The sequence below is a fragment of the Anarhichas minor genome, unplaced genomic scaffold (genome assembly GCF_050575085.1).
Source record: "Anarhichas minor isolate MPS153535 unplaced genomic scaffold, ASM5057508v1 ptg000090l, whole genome shotgun sequence".
NCBI classification, from domain to species: Eukaryota; Metazoa; Chordata; class Actinopteri; order Perciformes; family Anarhichadidae; genus Anarhichas; species Anarhichas minor.
The window spans coordinates 107,298-123,444 of NW_027466536.1; the positions used below are offsets into that span (position 1 = coordinate 107,298).

General features: G+C 39.4%; 1 protein-coding gene and 1 long non-coding RNA gene across 2 annotated transcripts; one reads left to right on the forward strand and one right to left on the reverse strand.

Moving 5' to 3' along the window:
- Positions 1-4,359: 4,359 nt before the first annotated feature.
- Positions 4,360-10,342, reverse strand: LOC142938777 (uncharacterized). The gene is made up of 2 exons (XM_076082171.1): positions 9,780-10,342; positions 4,360-6,569 (listed from the first exon to the last, which is right to left on the reverse strand). The coding sequence occupies exons 1-2, from the start codon at positions 9,970-9,972 to the stop codon at positions 5,551-5,553; spliced, it is 1,212 nt and encodes a 403-aa protein (XP_075938286.1). The 5' UTR covers positions 9,973-10,342; the 3' UTR covers positions 4,360-5,550.
- A 3,061-nt stretch (positions 10,343-13,403) lies between these two features.
- On the forward strand, positions 13,404-13,887 carry LOC142938783 (uncharacterized). The gene is made up of 3 exons (XR_012949695.1): positions 13,404-13,501; positions 13,589-13,698; positions 13,804-13,887. It is a non-coding gene; the product is annotated as an uncharacterized LOC142938783 (long non-coding RNA).
- The last annotated feature ends 2,260 nt before the right edge of the window (positions 13,888-16,147 follow it).

Genomic DNA, 16,147 nt, shown 5'->3' on the forward strand with positions numbered 1-16,147 from the left:
CCATGTGATATTTCAGTTTTTCTTTTTTAATAATTTTGCAAAAATTTCTACATTTCTGTTTTTTTCTGTCAAGATGGGGTGCTGAGTGTACATTAATGAGAAATAAAATGAACTTTTTTGATTTTAGCAAATGGCTGCAATGAAACAGAGTGAAAAATGTATAGGGGTCTGAATACTTTCCGTACCCACTGTATATATATATATATACAGTTGTGTGAAAAAGTGTTTGCCCCCTTCCTGATTTCTTATTTCTTTGCATGTTTGTCACACTTAAATGTTTCAGATCATCAAACAAATTTAAATATTAGACAAAGATAACACAAGTAAACACAAAATGCAGTTTTTAAATGAAGGTTTGTATTATTAAGGGGGGAAAAAATCCAAACCTACATGGCCCTTTGTGAAAAAGTGATTGCCCCCTAAACCTAATAACTGGTTGGGCCAACCTTAGCAGCAACAACTGCAATCAAGCGTTTGCGATAACTGGCAATGAGTCTTTTACAGCGCTGTAGAGGAATTTTGGCCCACTCATCTTTGCAGAATTGTTGTAATTCAGCCACATTGGAGGGTTTTCGAGCATGAACCGCCTTTTTAAGGTCATGCCACAGCATCTCAATCGGATTCAGGTCGGGACTTTGACTAGGCCACTCCAAAGTCTTCATTTTGTTTTTCTTAAGCCATTCAGAGGTGGACTTGCTGGTGTGTTTTGGATCATTGTCCTGCTGCAGAACCCAAGTGCGCTTCAGCTTGAGGTCAAGAACAGATGGCCGGACATTCTCCTTCAGGATTTTTTGGTAGACAGCAGAATTCATGGTTCCATTTACCACAGCAAGTCTTCCAGATCCTGAAGCAGCAAAACAGCCCCAGACCATCACACTACCACCACCATATTTTACTGTTGGTATGATGTTCCTTTTCTGAAATGCCGTGTTACTTTTACGCCAGATGTAATGGGACATACACCTTCCAAAAAGTTCAACTTTTGTCTCGTCAGTCCACAGAGTATTTTCCCAAAAGTCTTGGGGATCATCAAGATGTTTTCTGGCAAAACTGAGACGAGCCTTTATGTTCTTTTTGCTCAGCAGTGGTTTTCGTCTTGGAACTCTGCCATGCAGGCCATTTTTGCCCAGTCTCTTTCTTATGGTGGAGTCATGAACACTGACCTTAATTGAGGCAAGTGAGGCCTGCAGTTCTTTGGATGTTGTTCTGGGGTCTTTTGTGACCTCTTGGATGAGTCGTCGCTGCGCTCTTGGGGTAATTTTGGTCGGCCGGCCACTCCTGGGAAGGTTCACCACTGTTCCATGTTTTTGCCATTTGTGGATAATGGCTCTCACTGTGGTTCGCTGGAGTCCCAAAGCTTTAGAAATGGCTTTGTAACCTTTTCCAGACTGATAGATCTCAATTACTTTGTTTCTCATTTGTTCCTGAATTTCTTTGGATCGCAGCATGATGTCTAGCTTTTGAGGATCTTTTGGTCTACCTCACTTTGTCAGGCAGGTCCTATTTAAGTGATTTCTTGATTGAGAACAGGTGTGGCAGTAATCAGGCCTGGGTGTGGCTAGAGAAATTGAACTCAGCTTTCCAAAGATGTGATAAACCACAGTTAATTTATGTTTTAACAGGGGGGGGGGCAATCACTTTTTCACACAGGGCCATGCAGGTTTGGATTTTTGTTCCCCCTTAATAATAAAAACCTTCATTTAAAAACTGCATTTTGTGTTTACTTGTGTTATATTTGTCTAATATTTAAATTTGTTTGATGATCTGAAACATTTAAGTGTGACAAACATGCAAAAAAATAAGAAATCAGGAAGGGGGCAAACACTTTTTCACACAACTGTATATATATCTCTAGCTCTAGCTCTATCAGCTGTTAAATGTCCTTGTTTTTCTTATATTTCTCTTGTTTATTGTATATATTTCATGTGTGTGTGTGTACGATGAGAGTAATGTGTAACCGGAGTCAAATGTATGCGCACGCATACATGGCCAATAATTCTGATTCAGTTTATTTTGGTTTATAAAGCACTGAATGGTTTAGGGCCAAAATACATCTCTGATCTGCTGCTACCTTATGAACCATCCCGACCCCTTAGGTCGTCTGGGACCGGTCTACTTTCTGTTCCCAGAGTCGGAACTAAACATGGAGAAGCAGCGTTCAGTTTTTCTGCTCCACATATCTGGAACAAAGTCCCAGAAAGCTGCAGGTCTGCTGAGACCCTCAGCTCCTTTAAATCAAGATTGAAGACTTTTCTGTTTGCTGCTGCCTTTAATTGAACCAGATTCAAGGATATTAATACATTTCCTGCATTTCTGCATTTTACTACTGCATTTTATTTCTTACACTGCTTTTTAGTGTTTTAATGACAGTTTTTAATGTTCTTAATTGCTTTTACATCTCCTTTTCTTTTGCCTTATGTTTTGATTTTTTGAATGGTTTTATGTGAAGCACTTTGAATTAGCTTGTTGTTGAAATGTGCTATAGAAATAAACTTCTTTGATTAATCCTTCAACTTTTATTTTTCTTCGCATCTTTTATTTATTTATTCCCTTTGTGTTACCTGTATATTGACTGTTTAGTTTGAGGGGTCGGGTTTCAGCAGTTTGTTCGTTTAACTTTTTCTCCTCGTTCATAAATAAGCATTAAAAAAACACTCAAAAGAATAGTACCTCAAGCTAGTATTTAATTACATACTTCAGTTGAAGTATACTTCCTTGCTGTAAGGTGAGTTTATGGGGGTTTGTTCTCATTAGTAAGCCTACTTCATGAGGATCCCCCCCTCTTTCAATATTCCTTAACTTTTTATGTTAATCTTTTCATTACTTTCTTTCTCTGATATGTAGACCTTGTTTCTTATTTGTCTTGTTTATCTCTTGGGGGGTTAAAGCCTCCTTTATTTTCACTTTTGCTTCTCTTGTGACAGTTATTTTTCACCATCTAAATGTGTTGTAACTCGGTCTTTTAAATGTTTTTATTAATATCACAACAACAAAACTTAACAGAAAAAAACAGATCAGAATTTTGTTTTTTGAAGGCGTTAAAAAATGTTTTGTTTTTATTATATTTTTCACTGGACAGTTGACGAAAGCTGAAACTAGACCTGTATTTATCATTCTCAATTTCTGAATTCATAAATCTATAAAATGGAACAAGTAGACCGTTACTCAAATGCACATATAACAAATCTAGAGTATGTGACTCCTGCAAATGTTACATTGACTTGATAAAACTACAGTCAGATCAATGAGCTCAGCTTGGGTTAAAAGTTGTTATTCTAGCGCTGATTGTCGAGTTAATGTGATTAAATGATGGAAATGAACTCAGTTGTGGACATTTAGAAAGCAAAGCGTCACATCACCTGCTTCTTATTGGAATATAGCAGTCCAGTTCTACTGGTCATGTTATATGGTCATTATAGCTCCGTTCTGACTGGATTTACTTATGTAGAGTAGGCGGGGTGATGATCACAGCCATAATACCACTTCCTCTTTTTCTGTGCACTCACTGATCCTCCCAACATTTCCAGAGAGTCCTCTTGCATTTAAAAGTGCATCTCTAAATGTTTGTGCATCAAGCTGTCTTTTTTCCTGTTATTGACTTTCATCAACTTGATGCAGTTTGACTTCTATGTGACAACTGAAGAAGTAGAAAAGGATTTTGCTAACCTGAAAAGTACCAGCTCATTAACACTAACTGTCGACTCATGAATGGGGCTTCTGCTTGCTGTGCAGGTGCACGCTTGCAATGAGTCAGCCTGCAGGGACAGGAGAGGATCCACTCTTCTGAAAACCCTCCAGTTGGACAAGATCAGAGGTGAGATCAGGATCTCTTACAGTTGACAATGTCTTTTATCTGTGAGATTTTTACCTGTTAACTCCAGAGTGATGCTTGCATGTGTGTGTGTGTGTGTGTGTGTGTGTGTGTTACAGCTGAGAGATGCAGCAGAGACCAGACTGTCCAGAACACAGAGGGATCATAACTTCATTTGTATCCACGCTGACACTTCTGATGACTTGGTAGTTTCTGTGCATCCAGCAGATGTTGTGGATGAATGTCTAATAATCTCAATAGTCTGACAATAAATTTATATATTCTTTTAGAAACAGCAGAAAAAAAAATAATAAAAAAATAAAAAAGTGAGAATTTAAGAAAATACATGAATCACTTAACTGAGCTGAGTCAGTAAAGTCAACGTCCTTTTCTGGAAGATCAAAACGACTATTAAATGTTTGGACATTTGTCCCTTTATACTAATCTAATAAATAATTAAAGTGAGGAGTACGGGGAAACTACTTTAAAGAATGAACTTTTCCTGAACTTCTCAGATAGGTCTGCTTGGTAGTTTGTGTATGCAACGGTTGCTGTGAGTGGATATCTTTTGTTTTATTATTCTCTTTTTATTGAGATGGAAAAGCAAAACATTTTATTGTCTCCAAACACATACATGAACTCATCTGTCTGCCAATACACTTGTCTCCATATTTACTCTTCAATCAATCATTTAGATTAAACAAGAAAGAAACAAAAAGCATATTACTGCTGGTGAGGCTCTGGTTTCCGGGACATGAGACATATGGTTCAACCAGGAATTAGGGCTGGGCGGTATACCGGTTTTAATTTCCCGTACGATATGAATTTTTCATATACCGTCATACACAGCCGAAAACAACTTCTGTCGCTTTTCAACAGGCAGCAAAATATATTGTTCGCTGCTGGCCGCGCTACGGTCGGAGCTAGTTATCGTAACTGTATTGAGAGGGAACCCTAGTCATGGTTATAACTTTATTACAACAATTAACAACCCACAACTAACACTCTATAACAGGGTAAAACACCACGACACAAAAGTTTGTGACAGATAAACAATTTGTAACACTAATAATTGTACATTTATAAAATTTCTCTGCCGAACTGCATGCTGGGTACAGCTCGCTAACAGTCTGCTAACAGCTGGGAGAGGCTCTGTCGCTCCAGTAATGTTACATTAAAGAACAGACAAGAGCGACGCAGGAGGGGCTTCTTCTTCTTTAAATTCCATTGGCGGATCGCAACCAACTTGCCTAGGTGCATACCGCCACCTACTGTACCGGAGTGTGCATTTTCAGGGTAACCTTTTCTTCACTGTTCTGATAATAACATAAAATAAAATTATATAAATATATATATATAAATAACTAAAGAAATAAACCTAAACAACACCTACTAACAACTAAATCCTACGGTCTAATCCCGTTTCTTTCCATAGAGGGGCTTAGGACCCAGGGGAATGTAGGTGAAGGAAACAGGAAGTGACTGAACGGAAGACACGCCACACAAACAGCTTGCTGGCCAGCCGTTTCTTTTCGGCGTTAATTAATTAATGCTTTAACACGAAAAAAAAATACCGTGATATACCGTGAAACCGCCAGAATCTTACAAAATACCGTGATGTGCATTTTTGGTCATACCGCCCAGCCCTACCAGGAACAACCCGAAAAATCTATATTGAGCCGCCGCCCTATGGGCCCACCGCTCGAAGGGATATGCGGAAGGGTGATTGGGTAAAAGGGCTAAAGGGGATTCTTTCCTGTGTGAGTTTTCATGTGTACCTTTAGACCTCTGTTGCTCTTAAATCTGTCATCACAAACTGAGCAGCTGAAAGGTTTCTCTCCTGTGTGGATTTTCATGTGTGTCTGTAAAATATGTTTCTGTCTAAAAGATTTCTTGCAAACTGAGCAGCTGTAAGGTTTCTCTCCTGTGTGGATTCTCATGTGTGTCTTTAAATCTCCACTCTGTGTAAAAGATTTCTTGCAAACTGAGCAGCTGTAAGGTTTCTCTCCTGTGTGGATTCTCATGTGTCTCTTCAGATCTCCACTTCCACTGAAACCTTGATCACAAACTGAGCAGCTGTAAGGTTTCTCTCCTGTGTGGATTCTCATGTGTGTCTTTAAATCTCCACTCTGTGTAAAAGATCTCTTGCAAACTGAGCAGCTGAAAGGTTTCTCTCCTGTGTGGATTCTCATGTGTGTCTTCAGACCTCCTCTGGTGCAAAATGTTTTCTTACACTCAGAGCATCTAAAAAGTTTCTCACCAGCACTACATCTTGAATCACTGACAAGGACTTTTTCAGGTTTCAAAGAGTTTAAACCTGACTGAGGTTCTCTGGTCTCCTTCCAGTCATCAGTGTCAGAAGCGTCTCCAGTCTTGTCATCAGCATCTGGTTCTGGATGTCTATCTGGATCTAAGTTCCTGTCTGGTTCTGCTCCTCCACAGTCCTTTCCATCAGCTTCTGTTTCCATCTGTTCAGTTTGTCTTCGATGAAGCTTTGAGGACTGAGCCTCCTCTTCATCATCTTCACTCTTCACAGGAGTGAATGAGAACTTGACATCAGCCTCCTCCAGACCTTGAAGCTGCTCTCCCTCCTGACTGGTCCAGAGATCCTCCTGGTCCTCTTTAATGTGTGGGGGCTCTGGGTCCTCCTGTTCCTCTTTAATGTGTGGGGGCTCTGGGTCCCCCTGTTCCAGACTGGAGCTCCACTCCTGCTGCTCAGGGGGAACCTCTTCTTTAACCACCAACAGCTGCTGGACGTCTGCAGGAAAACAGTAAACACATACAGAGACGTTACAAAGACATTTTAGTATTGAGCAAATAGTCTCCTGTACGTACTTTTGTTCCTGCCATCATTCCCTCTTACACTCCCTGCACAGTTACCAAAAAGACATGCCGACACAAATTGTAAAGACACCGCATCAGCAGCAATGAGGTCATCAATAGTTTACATGGCAAAAAAGTGTGGCACTACCCAACATTGTTAAGTATTCAAAGAACCTGCATCCTCCATAAAGTCCGGCTGAGATTTGATCATGTGAGCAGTTATAGTTGACTAATGTACGTAAACCTGCCACTGTAGAAACAGTGGATAGAACCTTCAGAAGCAGCCACAACATAACCGTGGACGTGCATCATAGGTGCGCTCCGTTTCTGAACCAATAGCACTCCACCTTGGTAGTCAGCCGTAGAGAACATCCATGTAAAGATGATGAAACTGAAATGTGACAATGACACAATCTGAACTAATGAACTTCGTCTAGAGCAGGGGTCGGCAACATGCGGCTCCGGAGCCGCATGCGGCTCTTCAGCCCCTCTGTTGCGGCTCCCTGAGTCTACATCCACACTAATACGTTTTGGTTTTAAACGATCTCTGTCCACACGGCGTTTCAGCATCGTTTTCTAAATCATATCGGTCCAGACTTAAATGCCTGAAATCAAATATCACGTGACTATTCACGTACACTGGGCATGCGGGTGGCTGCTGGTGTAAACAGGAAGTAGATTGGTTGCTCAAAGCCGCTAACGTGACTTCAGACGGCCGCTTCGTAGGTCTGATAACGCCGCTGGACACGCTGCTCGCTAATCGCTCCAATAACAGCTGCTTCCTCCGCAGAAATGCAGACTTTAACTGGACAACAGCTGCTAGTAAAGACAACAAGGTCAGTAATACCTGACCTTAAATAAAAATGTTTTAATATTTTGTCAATTAAAATGTGCTACACATCTTATTACACCTGTCAAGCGCCTTTCCCTTCAGGTGGCTAATCATGATTTGCAGACCCCCGCCCTGGGTAAAGTATCAATGGATAAATCCAAAATAGAAAAGTCACGGAGGAAAATAGAGTTTAATTCTGCGTGGACGTATTAAATTGCTTTCACTGCCAACGATGCTGGCTTACCTGTATGCTTGGTATGTGCAAAAAATGTAATGTTGAATGTCACTTCCAGAACAAGCACACATTTTCTGAAAAGTGAAAAAGCGATTTCTCAACTGCTGCAGCAAACTGAGCAAGTTTTTTTCTCCTCTTCATAAGAGTTTGATATTGTTATAACAGGTAAAATAGCAATAAAATGTCAAGAATTGTCTTTATTCTTGTTCTATATTTTCATAAATACAACAAACTATAGTTTTTGTATAAATAATATAACTATATATAAAACTTTATAAGCTGTGATATCAAATAGCCTTTGCAGCTGCAGACAAATTTTATTTGGTGGAAAATAGGGCGAAATGGCTCTTCGGACAGTAGGGTTGGGTACCGAAACCCGGTGCCGGTATGGCACCGGTACCTATCTACCGGACCGATCTACCGGACCGAAACGCAATGCAGATTTCGGTGCCTGAGCCGATTGAAATACTTTTTTTATACTACTCTGATGACTCCGTCCTGGCAGCAGCTAACGATAGCCTCGGTCCTCCGCTCCTCACTCATAGTATTATTACAACCGGACGAGCCGTGCGCGCTTAGAAACAAACCCCTCCATCATTCTAGCGAAGCTTCGGCCATGATTTATAAAAAAAAAAAAAAAAAAACGATCTGTCAAACGGCTACCAACGTCCTCCATCGACATCCGGGTACTTAGCGCTGCCGCTCATAACAAGCACAACATCCAGCACGCGAAACTTTCTTCTTCTTCTTCTTTGAGGTGTAGTGGCGGTTGGCAAACGATGATTGGCGCATTACCGCCACCAACTGGTAGAATAAAAAGGTGTCCTATTTTGCCAGAGAAGGCAAATATGATCATATTTCTGCAAAATAATTGCTGAAGTTTGAAGGTGTAGTGTGTGTACAGAGTGTGTGTGTTTTGTATTTATTTATATTTATTAAAGTATACTGTAAACTGTTAACAGTTAATATATTGTTCATAGTTTGAAGTTAAAAAGTTTGAAGCTGTAGTTTGAAGCCAAGTGTTTTGTATTTATTTATATTTATAGTATACTTTAAACAGTTAATATATTGTTCAATTTGAAGAAAAAAGTATCGGTTCAGGCACTGTTATCGTTTTAAAAGTATCGTTTTAGCACCGGTATCGGAAAAAAAGTAAAGTTTAAAAAGTTAAAAAAGTTAAAAACAGTAAAGGTTGCCGACCCCTGGTCTAGAGACTGCTCTCAGGAACCTAAAGGTCAAGGCAGAACCCCCCCACCCCCCTCCTACACACACACATGATTGTTTGTTGCTTTTACGTAGTATGCTTGTAATTGTTTGATAGATGTTTGTTGATGTATATTATTGATTTATGATCAGTATTGTTCAGTAAATAAACTTATATTTTAGGGAGCAGTTTTCTGTGATGATTTTGTGCCTTTGTGTTGTGATAATAGCTGGATGTTATAGTCGGTGCTCGGATTCATACCTTCACTGTTCACTCTGGATGTGGTAAAAATACTTTGACTATTGACATTTTGAGTGAACACCAATATTGAGACTATCCAGTTTGCTTATTGGTCCCTGCTCCCAGGGTGGTCCCTGTTATTATTGATATATTTTAATAATCCTATTGATGTTAATCATTTCATGATTATCAATGATTTAACTTTCATACTTGCCAGTAACCAAACCCAGTCCTGCCAGATCCGAACACATGTATATCTACATAGGTCTATATGTGTCACGATAACAAGGTCTAGCTATGTTGTATGATTGTTTAATTCATTCTATCATTGATCAGGTTGTATTCACTGATTTATATCCAACAGTTTGGTACCGTTCTGCAGCTGAGATAATCCATATTTAAAATATGGAAGAAATAAATAGACTATGTAAGTAACTAGTATTAATTCTGTAAATTAAGGTTAAATGTTGTAATCAACTCTTATGTGACCATCAACATATCAAAGAGAACAGATCAGAAGAAGAAGAAAAAGATTCATTGAATCAACAGAGTCTCACTCCAAACTACATTAAAAGTGATCAGCCGGAGGATGAACAGTGTTTGAGAACTGAGAGAAGAACTGAAGTCAACCCACGTGCTCTTTGTATCCGGACTTCAGGGTTTAAAACAGCTTCCAGTAGTTTCTGTTGTCGCTCGTTCTCCTCTTTTGAACGAGAACGTTCCTCCTCGTACTCTGCTATCGTTCCTTCAAACAGACCAAATATCTCTTCAGCAGCCGCAGTTAGTCGCTGGTTGACTAAACATCTCAGAATTTGGACTTTAGACATTTTCACTAAACCACAGAAACGTTTCCTCCAGACAAACTCCAGTTAAAACGGCTTGCTCACTCTGACCTGCGCTGGGTTACTAGGTTAAGTTCGGGTCCGTCTACTTCCTGCTAGCATGCTAACTTCATTAGCTCCGTAGGACACCAGGAAACAATCCACCAGCGACAGAAACGTTTCCTCCAGACAAACTCCGTTAAAAACACCGTTTACTCTCCGTTAAACTCTGACTAGCGCTGTGTTGACAACTTCCGTCCTCGTCGGTCTGTTTCCAGCTAGCATGCTAAGCTAACTTCGATAGCTTTGTAGGCTACCGGGAGATGAGTCTTCTTGTTCTTTTTCTTCTTCTTTGAGTTTAATGGCGGACTACAAACCAACGTTTAAGGTGCATGCCGCCATCTACTGGACCGGAGTGTGTAACATCATGACTTGATGACAGTTATCATTTAAAGACAATAATAATGTTATTTATAAATAAAAGAAAATAAAGAAACATTAAAACAAACCTAATATATAAGTTATATTCTGGATATTAAACCCGTTCCATTCATAAATTAAATAAAGCCCTTTTAAGCTGAACTTGTTTGTCTTCCAACAGTCCTTTGATGCTCCACTCCCTTCCTAAATCTATCACTCTGCCCTTCAGTCTTTCTCTTTCCTCACTGAACTTCCTCCACTCTATCAGCACATGTTCAACACTTTCTTCACAGTTGCATATCTCACATTTATCTGACTGTCTTTTTCATGATGTATAAGGTGTCATTGAGTCCTGTATGTCCGAACCTTAATCTACTGAAAGTAACATCTTCTTTTCTACTTTTACTTCTATCACTTCTCACTCTGACTGACGTCTGAATTTTGTTATAATTTCTACCCTTATTGTCATTATTCCATATTTGCTGCCAAGATGTAATATTTCCGTGCTGTATTACTGATTTTGCTTCTGATCTCCCAAAACAAATTCTAAAATATCATTTTTGTTTAATGCTCTTTTGGCAAGTTTATCTGCAACCTCATTACCGAACACAATATGTGATAAACTGTGCTACATTATGTGATTTTAATCCCGAACACAATACGTGATAAGTAAACACGTTATATTTGCAATAATTAAGCATAACTCTTCTTCCAAAATATTGAATGAGACTATGAACTGTGGTGCAATTATGAAAATGATAACATAGTATACATCAGGGTCAATCTCGGAGACTTTCCCTGTAGCCCTCCAAAATAAAATTAAAATAAATTCAGAAACACATTGGGCCTCATTCTCGAACATTTTCTGAAATGTCTTCTGAAATGTTTTCTTACGGACTTCGGAAGACCAACGTCAGAAAAGGTCTCTGCCTGATTCATGAACGCCTGAAAATGGGTTCTTACACAGCCGAAGTGTTCTCAGCTGTGCTCCCCCGAATGAGGATTCTTAAATTGAACACTGCGGTCAAGTCAGCAGACACTCAGATCTCCGTGGTCAACTCAGCAGACACTTAAATTGTAGTGCATATATACGCTGAAACGTACGGTAAACGCAACCAAACGGCACAGATCGGGAGCGAGCGAAGAACTTTGCAAAGTTAGCGGAAAGATTAACGTGAGACAACTTCCGGTTTTCTACAGACGAACATCCGGTTTTCAGAATAAGATGCCAACAAAGTATACATATTGCATAATGAAATGAGATTAAATTAATTATATTCACATTAAGTATAAAACATGCTACCTGCATCTCCTGAGTTAAAGGGAAAATACACCTAAATTGTGTGTAAAGTGTCTTTATTCTTTGCTTTGAGGGTTGCTGGAAGTTAATAATACCTGACTGACGGTCAATTAAGATATTTTACGAAGCAAAAACTCTGAACTGAATTTGTATCTTCAAATGGCACATTTTTTAAATGTTTAAGGTGCTATAAAAATGTTTTTGTCAATAATTCCACACAACGACTAATGCATATATGTTCAGGACAAAAATGGGTAATATCACAATATTTAAGGTGCTACAAAAATATTTTTCTCAATAATTCCAGACAATGACTGAAATGTATGTATTGGGGACATCGTTGACTCCACCCATACTGAATATTAGACATTTTTAGTGTACCAATTAAGAGATATTTCAAATTAAAGCTCATACATTTGAATCGAGAAAATATCTAATAAATGAATATTTGAAGTGTAATAAAAAGTATTTTCTCAATAAGTCCAGACAATGACTGATATACATGTGTTGAGGACATCGTTGACTCCACCCATACTGAAAATTAGACTTTTTTTTGACTGTAATGGCTTCTCAGGTCCTTTTTTAAAAGAAAAGAAAAAACTGTTTAAAAGAGGTGCACTGGTTGTTGTTTGTTTCTTTCTTTAGTTATCCATCCGCTACTGAAAAGGTGGTTCTTGCAAAGAATATCATCACCATCTTCCCGTCTCTTAAAGTCCAAGTGGATGGCAGAGGAGAAGGCTTTGTGAGTATATAGTTTCTTAGTTGAAAAGTGGTCAGAGTCAGCTGTGGGTATTGCATAGTTAAATAGTGAAACAGTGAAACAGTCTGTATGTCTTTTAATAAACATGCATGCAGTTTTTGTGTTATGACTTAAATTTTATATCTTGCAATCTATCTTACAAACTGGATATTTCTGCTTATTTGTCATATTTATATTTACATATGGTATGTGGCACTTGTGTTGTGATCAACTGTGATAGCGTTTTCTCGATTTTACTTTTAAAACTGCTACAATGATACTGTGTTTATTGCATCCTCAGACCCTCTTAAATGTCCCTTGCAGTCATGAAACTTGCTTTGGTTTAATATATTCTTTTTTCCCTCTTAAATCAGGAGCATTTCTATGATCCAGTGTCACATACTGGATTTTTGGAGATGAGACTACGTAACATCCGTCGTAAGCTAGAGGAAGGTCAGCGCCGCTACAGTAGACACAAGAGGTGCAGAGATGTTAGACCAAGCTCTGAGGAAGGGAAGGGGACAGCAGTGAAGTCCGAGAGCTCATCAACCTGATGAAAAGACTGAGGCCTTCTGCAGACAATATTGTGTCAATCAAAACAGCAATGCAACAAACATTCACTTGGCGCAGATCGTGGATAGCCAAACATTCACCCACCATGGAGGAAATCTTTCAAGAGTATCCACGCTTCTTGGACATACCAACACTGGTAGGTGTCTTTTTATACACTTAGCTTAAACTATGCATACATAAAACCACAGGATATGTGTAGCAGTAATCTAACTAATGTGTACACGTAGATTAAAGCAATTATAAATAAGGCATTATTCTTTTGTGCCAAAGTAAAATACTGGTCTTATTTCAACAATGTTGTATTGTGTCTCTGTCTCTTTCCACTCTCTCTGTCCTCCCAACCACCCAGCTTGATACAGAGTTCAGTAAAATTTATGAAGGAAAGGGGGACCTGTTCTTAAGGCGCTAGGAGGCCAGCATCATGCCAAAGCTGAAAGCTGTTGCCGCCAGGGAGAAGGGTGATATCGCATCTGTAGTCGAAGGGATGGAAGAACAGACTGATGGTAAGTACCGAATGTTATGTTGAATTTATTCAATTGATCTACACAACTAGTTATTATGCTAATGATTATCTCTCTTCGCATTTGCAGATGAGAAGTGCTACACGATGCTGGTCGTCCTCACTCGTCTCCTTCCACCAGTTGCAGCAAATCGCTGTAGTGTGAAGTCTGCGATTACGCGACTCCTTGACTTTGTACCGGTATGTTTGATATAAACATGAATTATCAACAATCATGAGGAGCTAGTTTGGGACACGTTGCTGCTGAACTTCACTTATTTATATATGTCTATATTCTGATTTCAGGTGGGAAGTACCATTGCTTCCCTCTACAATGCATCCCAGGATCCAGCACAGAGCACACAGCCACAACTAGCCTGCATTGGAAATCTAAGGGGAGGGTCACAGCAGTATGTCATCGTGGCCAAGTCTGACAAGATTGCTATTCCCTTGGATGAAGGCCTGACATGCGCTGTGGACAAGCTCTACTGGGTATGCAACTTGTCCTACCCAGCCCCGCTCAGCTCTGTGTTCTCGTTCTTCGAGTACATCTACGACTTACCCATGTCAACAAACAGGAGAGCAAAGGTATTGGACCTCATTTCAAAAGTCAAGTCTGTTAATTAGATCACACCAAAATGTACACTTGTCCTAAATGTTCGTCACAATTCACACAGATAAAGAAACTCATTTGGCATCTTCGGGAAATACATGCATTGTCAGAGGCACTGGAGTTCACACTTACATGCGGCCAAGATGGTTGCCCAAGGACGTACCACAGCATGAATTAATTTACAAAGCACCTTTCTAGAGAGCACCAAAGAACAAGCACCACAGTAGTTAGGCCTTCTCTTCAGACCATCCCAACATTTACCGACTCCACACTGACCATAGACACAATGTGTAAGAGGAAAACACAACTGAGCCCTCTGAGACATTTAAACCGGTTTCCACAAGTGACAGTGCAGCCTCATTCTTGGCAAAAATGTATGCTGGGTCAAATGTAACACTAATGGATGTAACAAGAAGTGTAACCTGTGTTAAAGAACTTGTTGAAACAACTGTATACATTACAAGATTCAGTGACCTCAGTGTTCAGTAATATGGGTTTACCACGTGACCATGAACTTGTACTACCACTAATGAGACAGTTTGAAAGTGCCAAACACATGTTTGATGACATAGACACTCCTTTCAAAATGAATGCACACTTTTCTGAAAAATTCCATCTTGTCAAGCCAAGGGAAATATTTCTTGGTCACAGATCAGATACTGTACGGAAACAGGGACAAATGAAGCAGGTCTTGGCACCAGACACATGTCAGTATATTCCAATACTCGAAACTATCAAATTTGTATTTGGTAATGACCAAATGCAAGATTTCTACTTTAAAAGCAAAAAAAGTAATGACAACATGATGTGTGACTATGGTGATGGACATCAATTCTCAACTTGTCCACTTTTCAAACTGTATCCAGAATCCCTGCAAATTCAGTTGTATTATGATGATGTTGAGACAACAAATCCTCTGGGTTCTAAAACTAAAATCCATAAAATGGGCGCCGTTTACTTCACTCTACGGAATTTACCTCCAGAATGCAATTCATCCCTAGCTCATATTCACTTATGTGTGTTATTTAATTCAATCGACAGGGAGACGTATGGGATTGGTACGATACTAGAGCCACTTCTTGAGGACATCATAGTCCTTGAAAACTCTGGTATAGAAGTAGAAGTTAATGGACAAATTTGAAAGCTGTTTGGAACTCTTTCTATTTTGACAGCAAATCATTTGGCAGTGCATACACTGTGCGGCTATGTAGAAAGCTTTTCTGCACACAAATGTTGTCAGTTTTGTGTGATTGACAAGGAGGAAGTACAGTCAGTGTTTGATGAAGACCATGTTGTAAAAAGGACCAGAGAGAACAATGAGCAACATGTTCGGGTCTGTGATCCAAGCTCAACTTGTGTAAAAGGGAATTCATGTTTGAACAGTCTGCAATATTTTCATGTAACAGAAAATACATGTGTGGACATGATGCATGATGTACTTGAGGGTGTGGCTCCTTTGGAGGTAAAGTTGTTGTTGCGTCACTTCATTTATGACGAAAAGCTTTTCACGTTGGAGCAACTTAATCACAGGATTGCTGGTTTTGACTATGGTTACATGAATGAGAAAAATAAACCAAGTGTCATCAATTTGAGATCCTCAGAAAATTCTGTCAAACAAACTGCCTCCCAAATGTGGTGTCTCTTGCAAGTTTTACCCTTTTTAGTGGGGGATTTCATTGATCGGAAAGACCAGTTTTGGCATCTGTTCATTTTGTTGAGGGAAATCTGTAGCATTATTTTTGCACCTGTTGTCAGTGTTGGGCTTGCTGTGTTTCTTAAGCAGCTCATCATAGATCACCATACACTTTACAAGAAGTTGTTTGAACGGAATCTAATTCCTAAGCACCATTTTATGGTACACTATCCAAGAATGCTGTGTATGTTTGGACCTCTCTCTCATTTGTGGTGTATGAGATTTGAGGCAAAGCATAATCCCTTAAAGAGGCAAGCACATGTGGTATGCAATTTCAAAAATATTGCCAAAACACTCGCCTATAAACATCAGGTTCAACAAATGTATAATTTCAAGCTAGGGGA

Excerpts from the sequence above, each read along its gene's own strand:
- LOC142938777 (XM_076082171.1), bottom strand. The coding sequence starts at position 9,972 with ATGTCTAAAGTCCAAATTCTGAGATGTTTAGTCAACCAGCGACTAACT. Across the intron at positions 6,570-9,779 it reads AGTCCGGATACAAAGAGCAC|ACGTCCAGCAGCTGTTGGTG; the intron begins GTGGGTTGACTT and ends GTTTTCCTGCAG.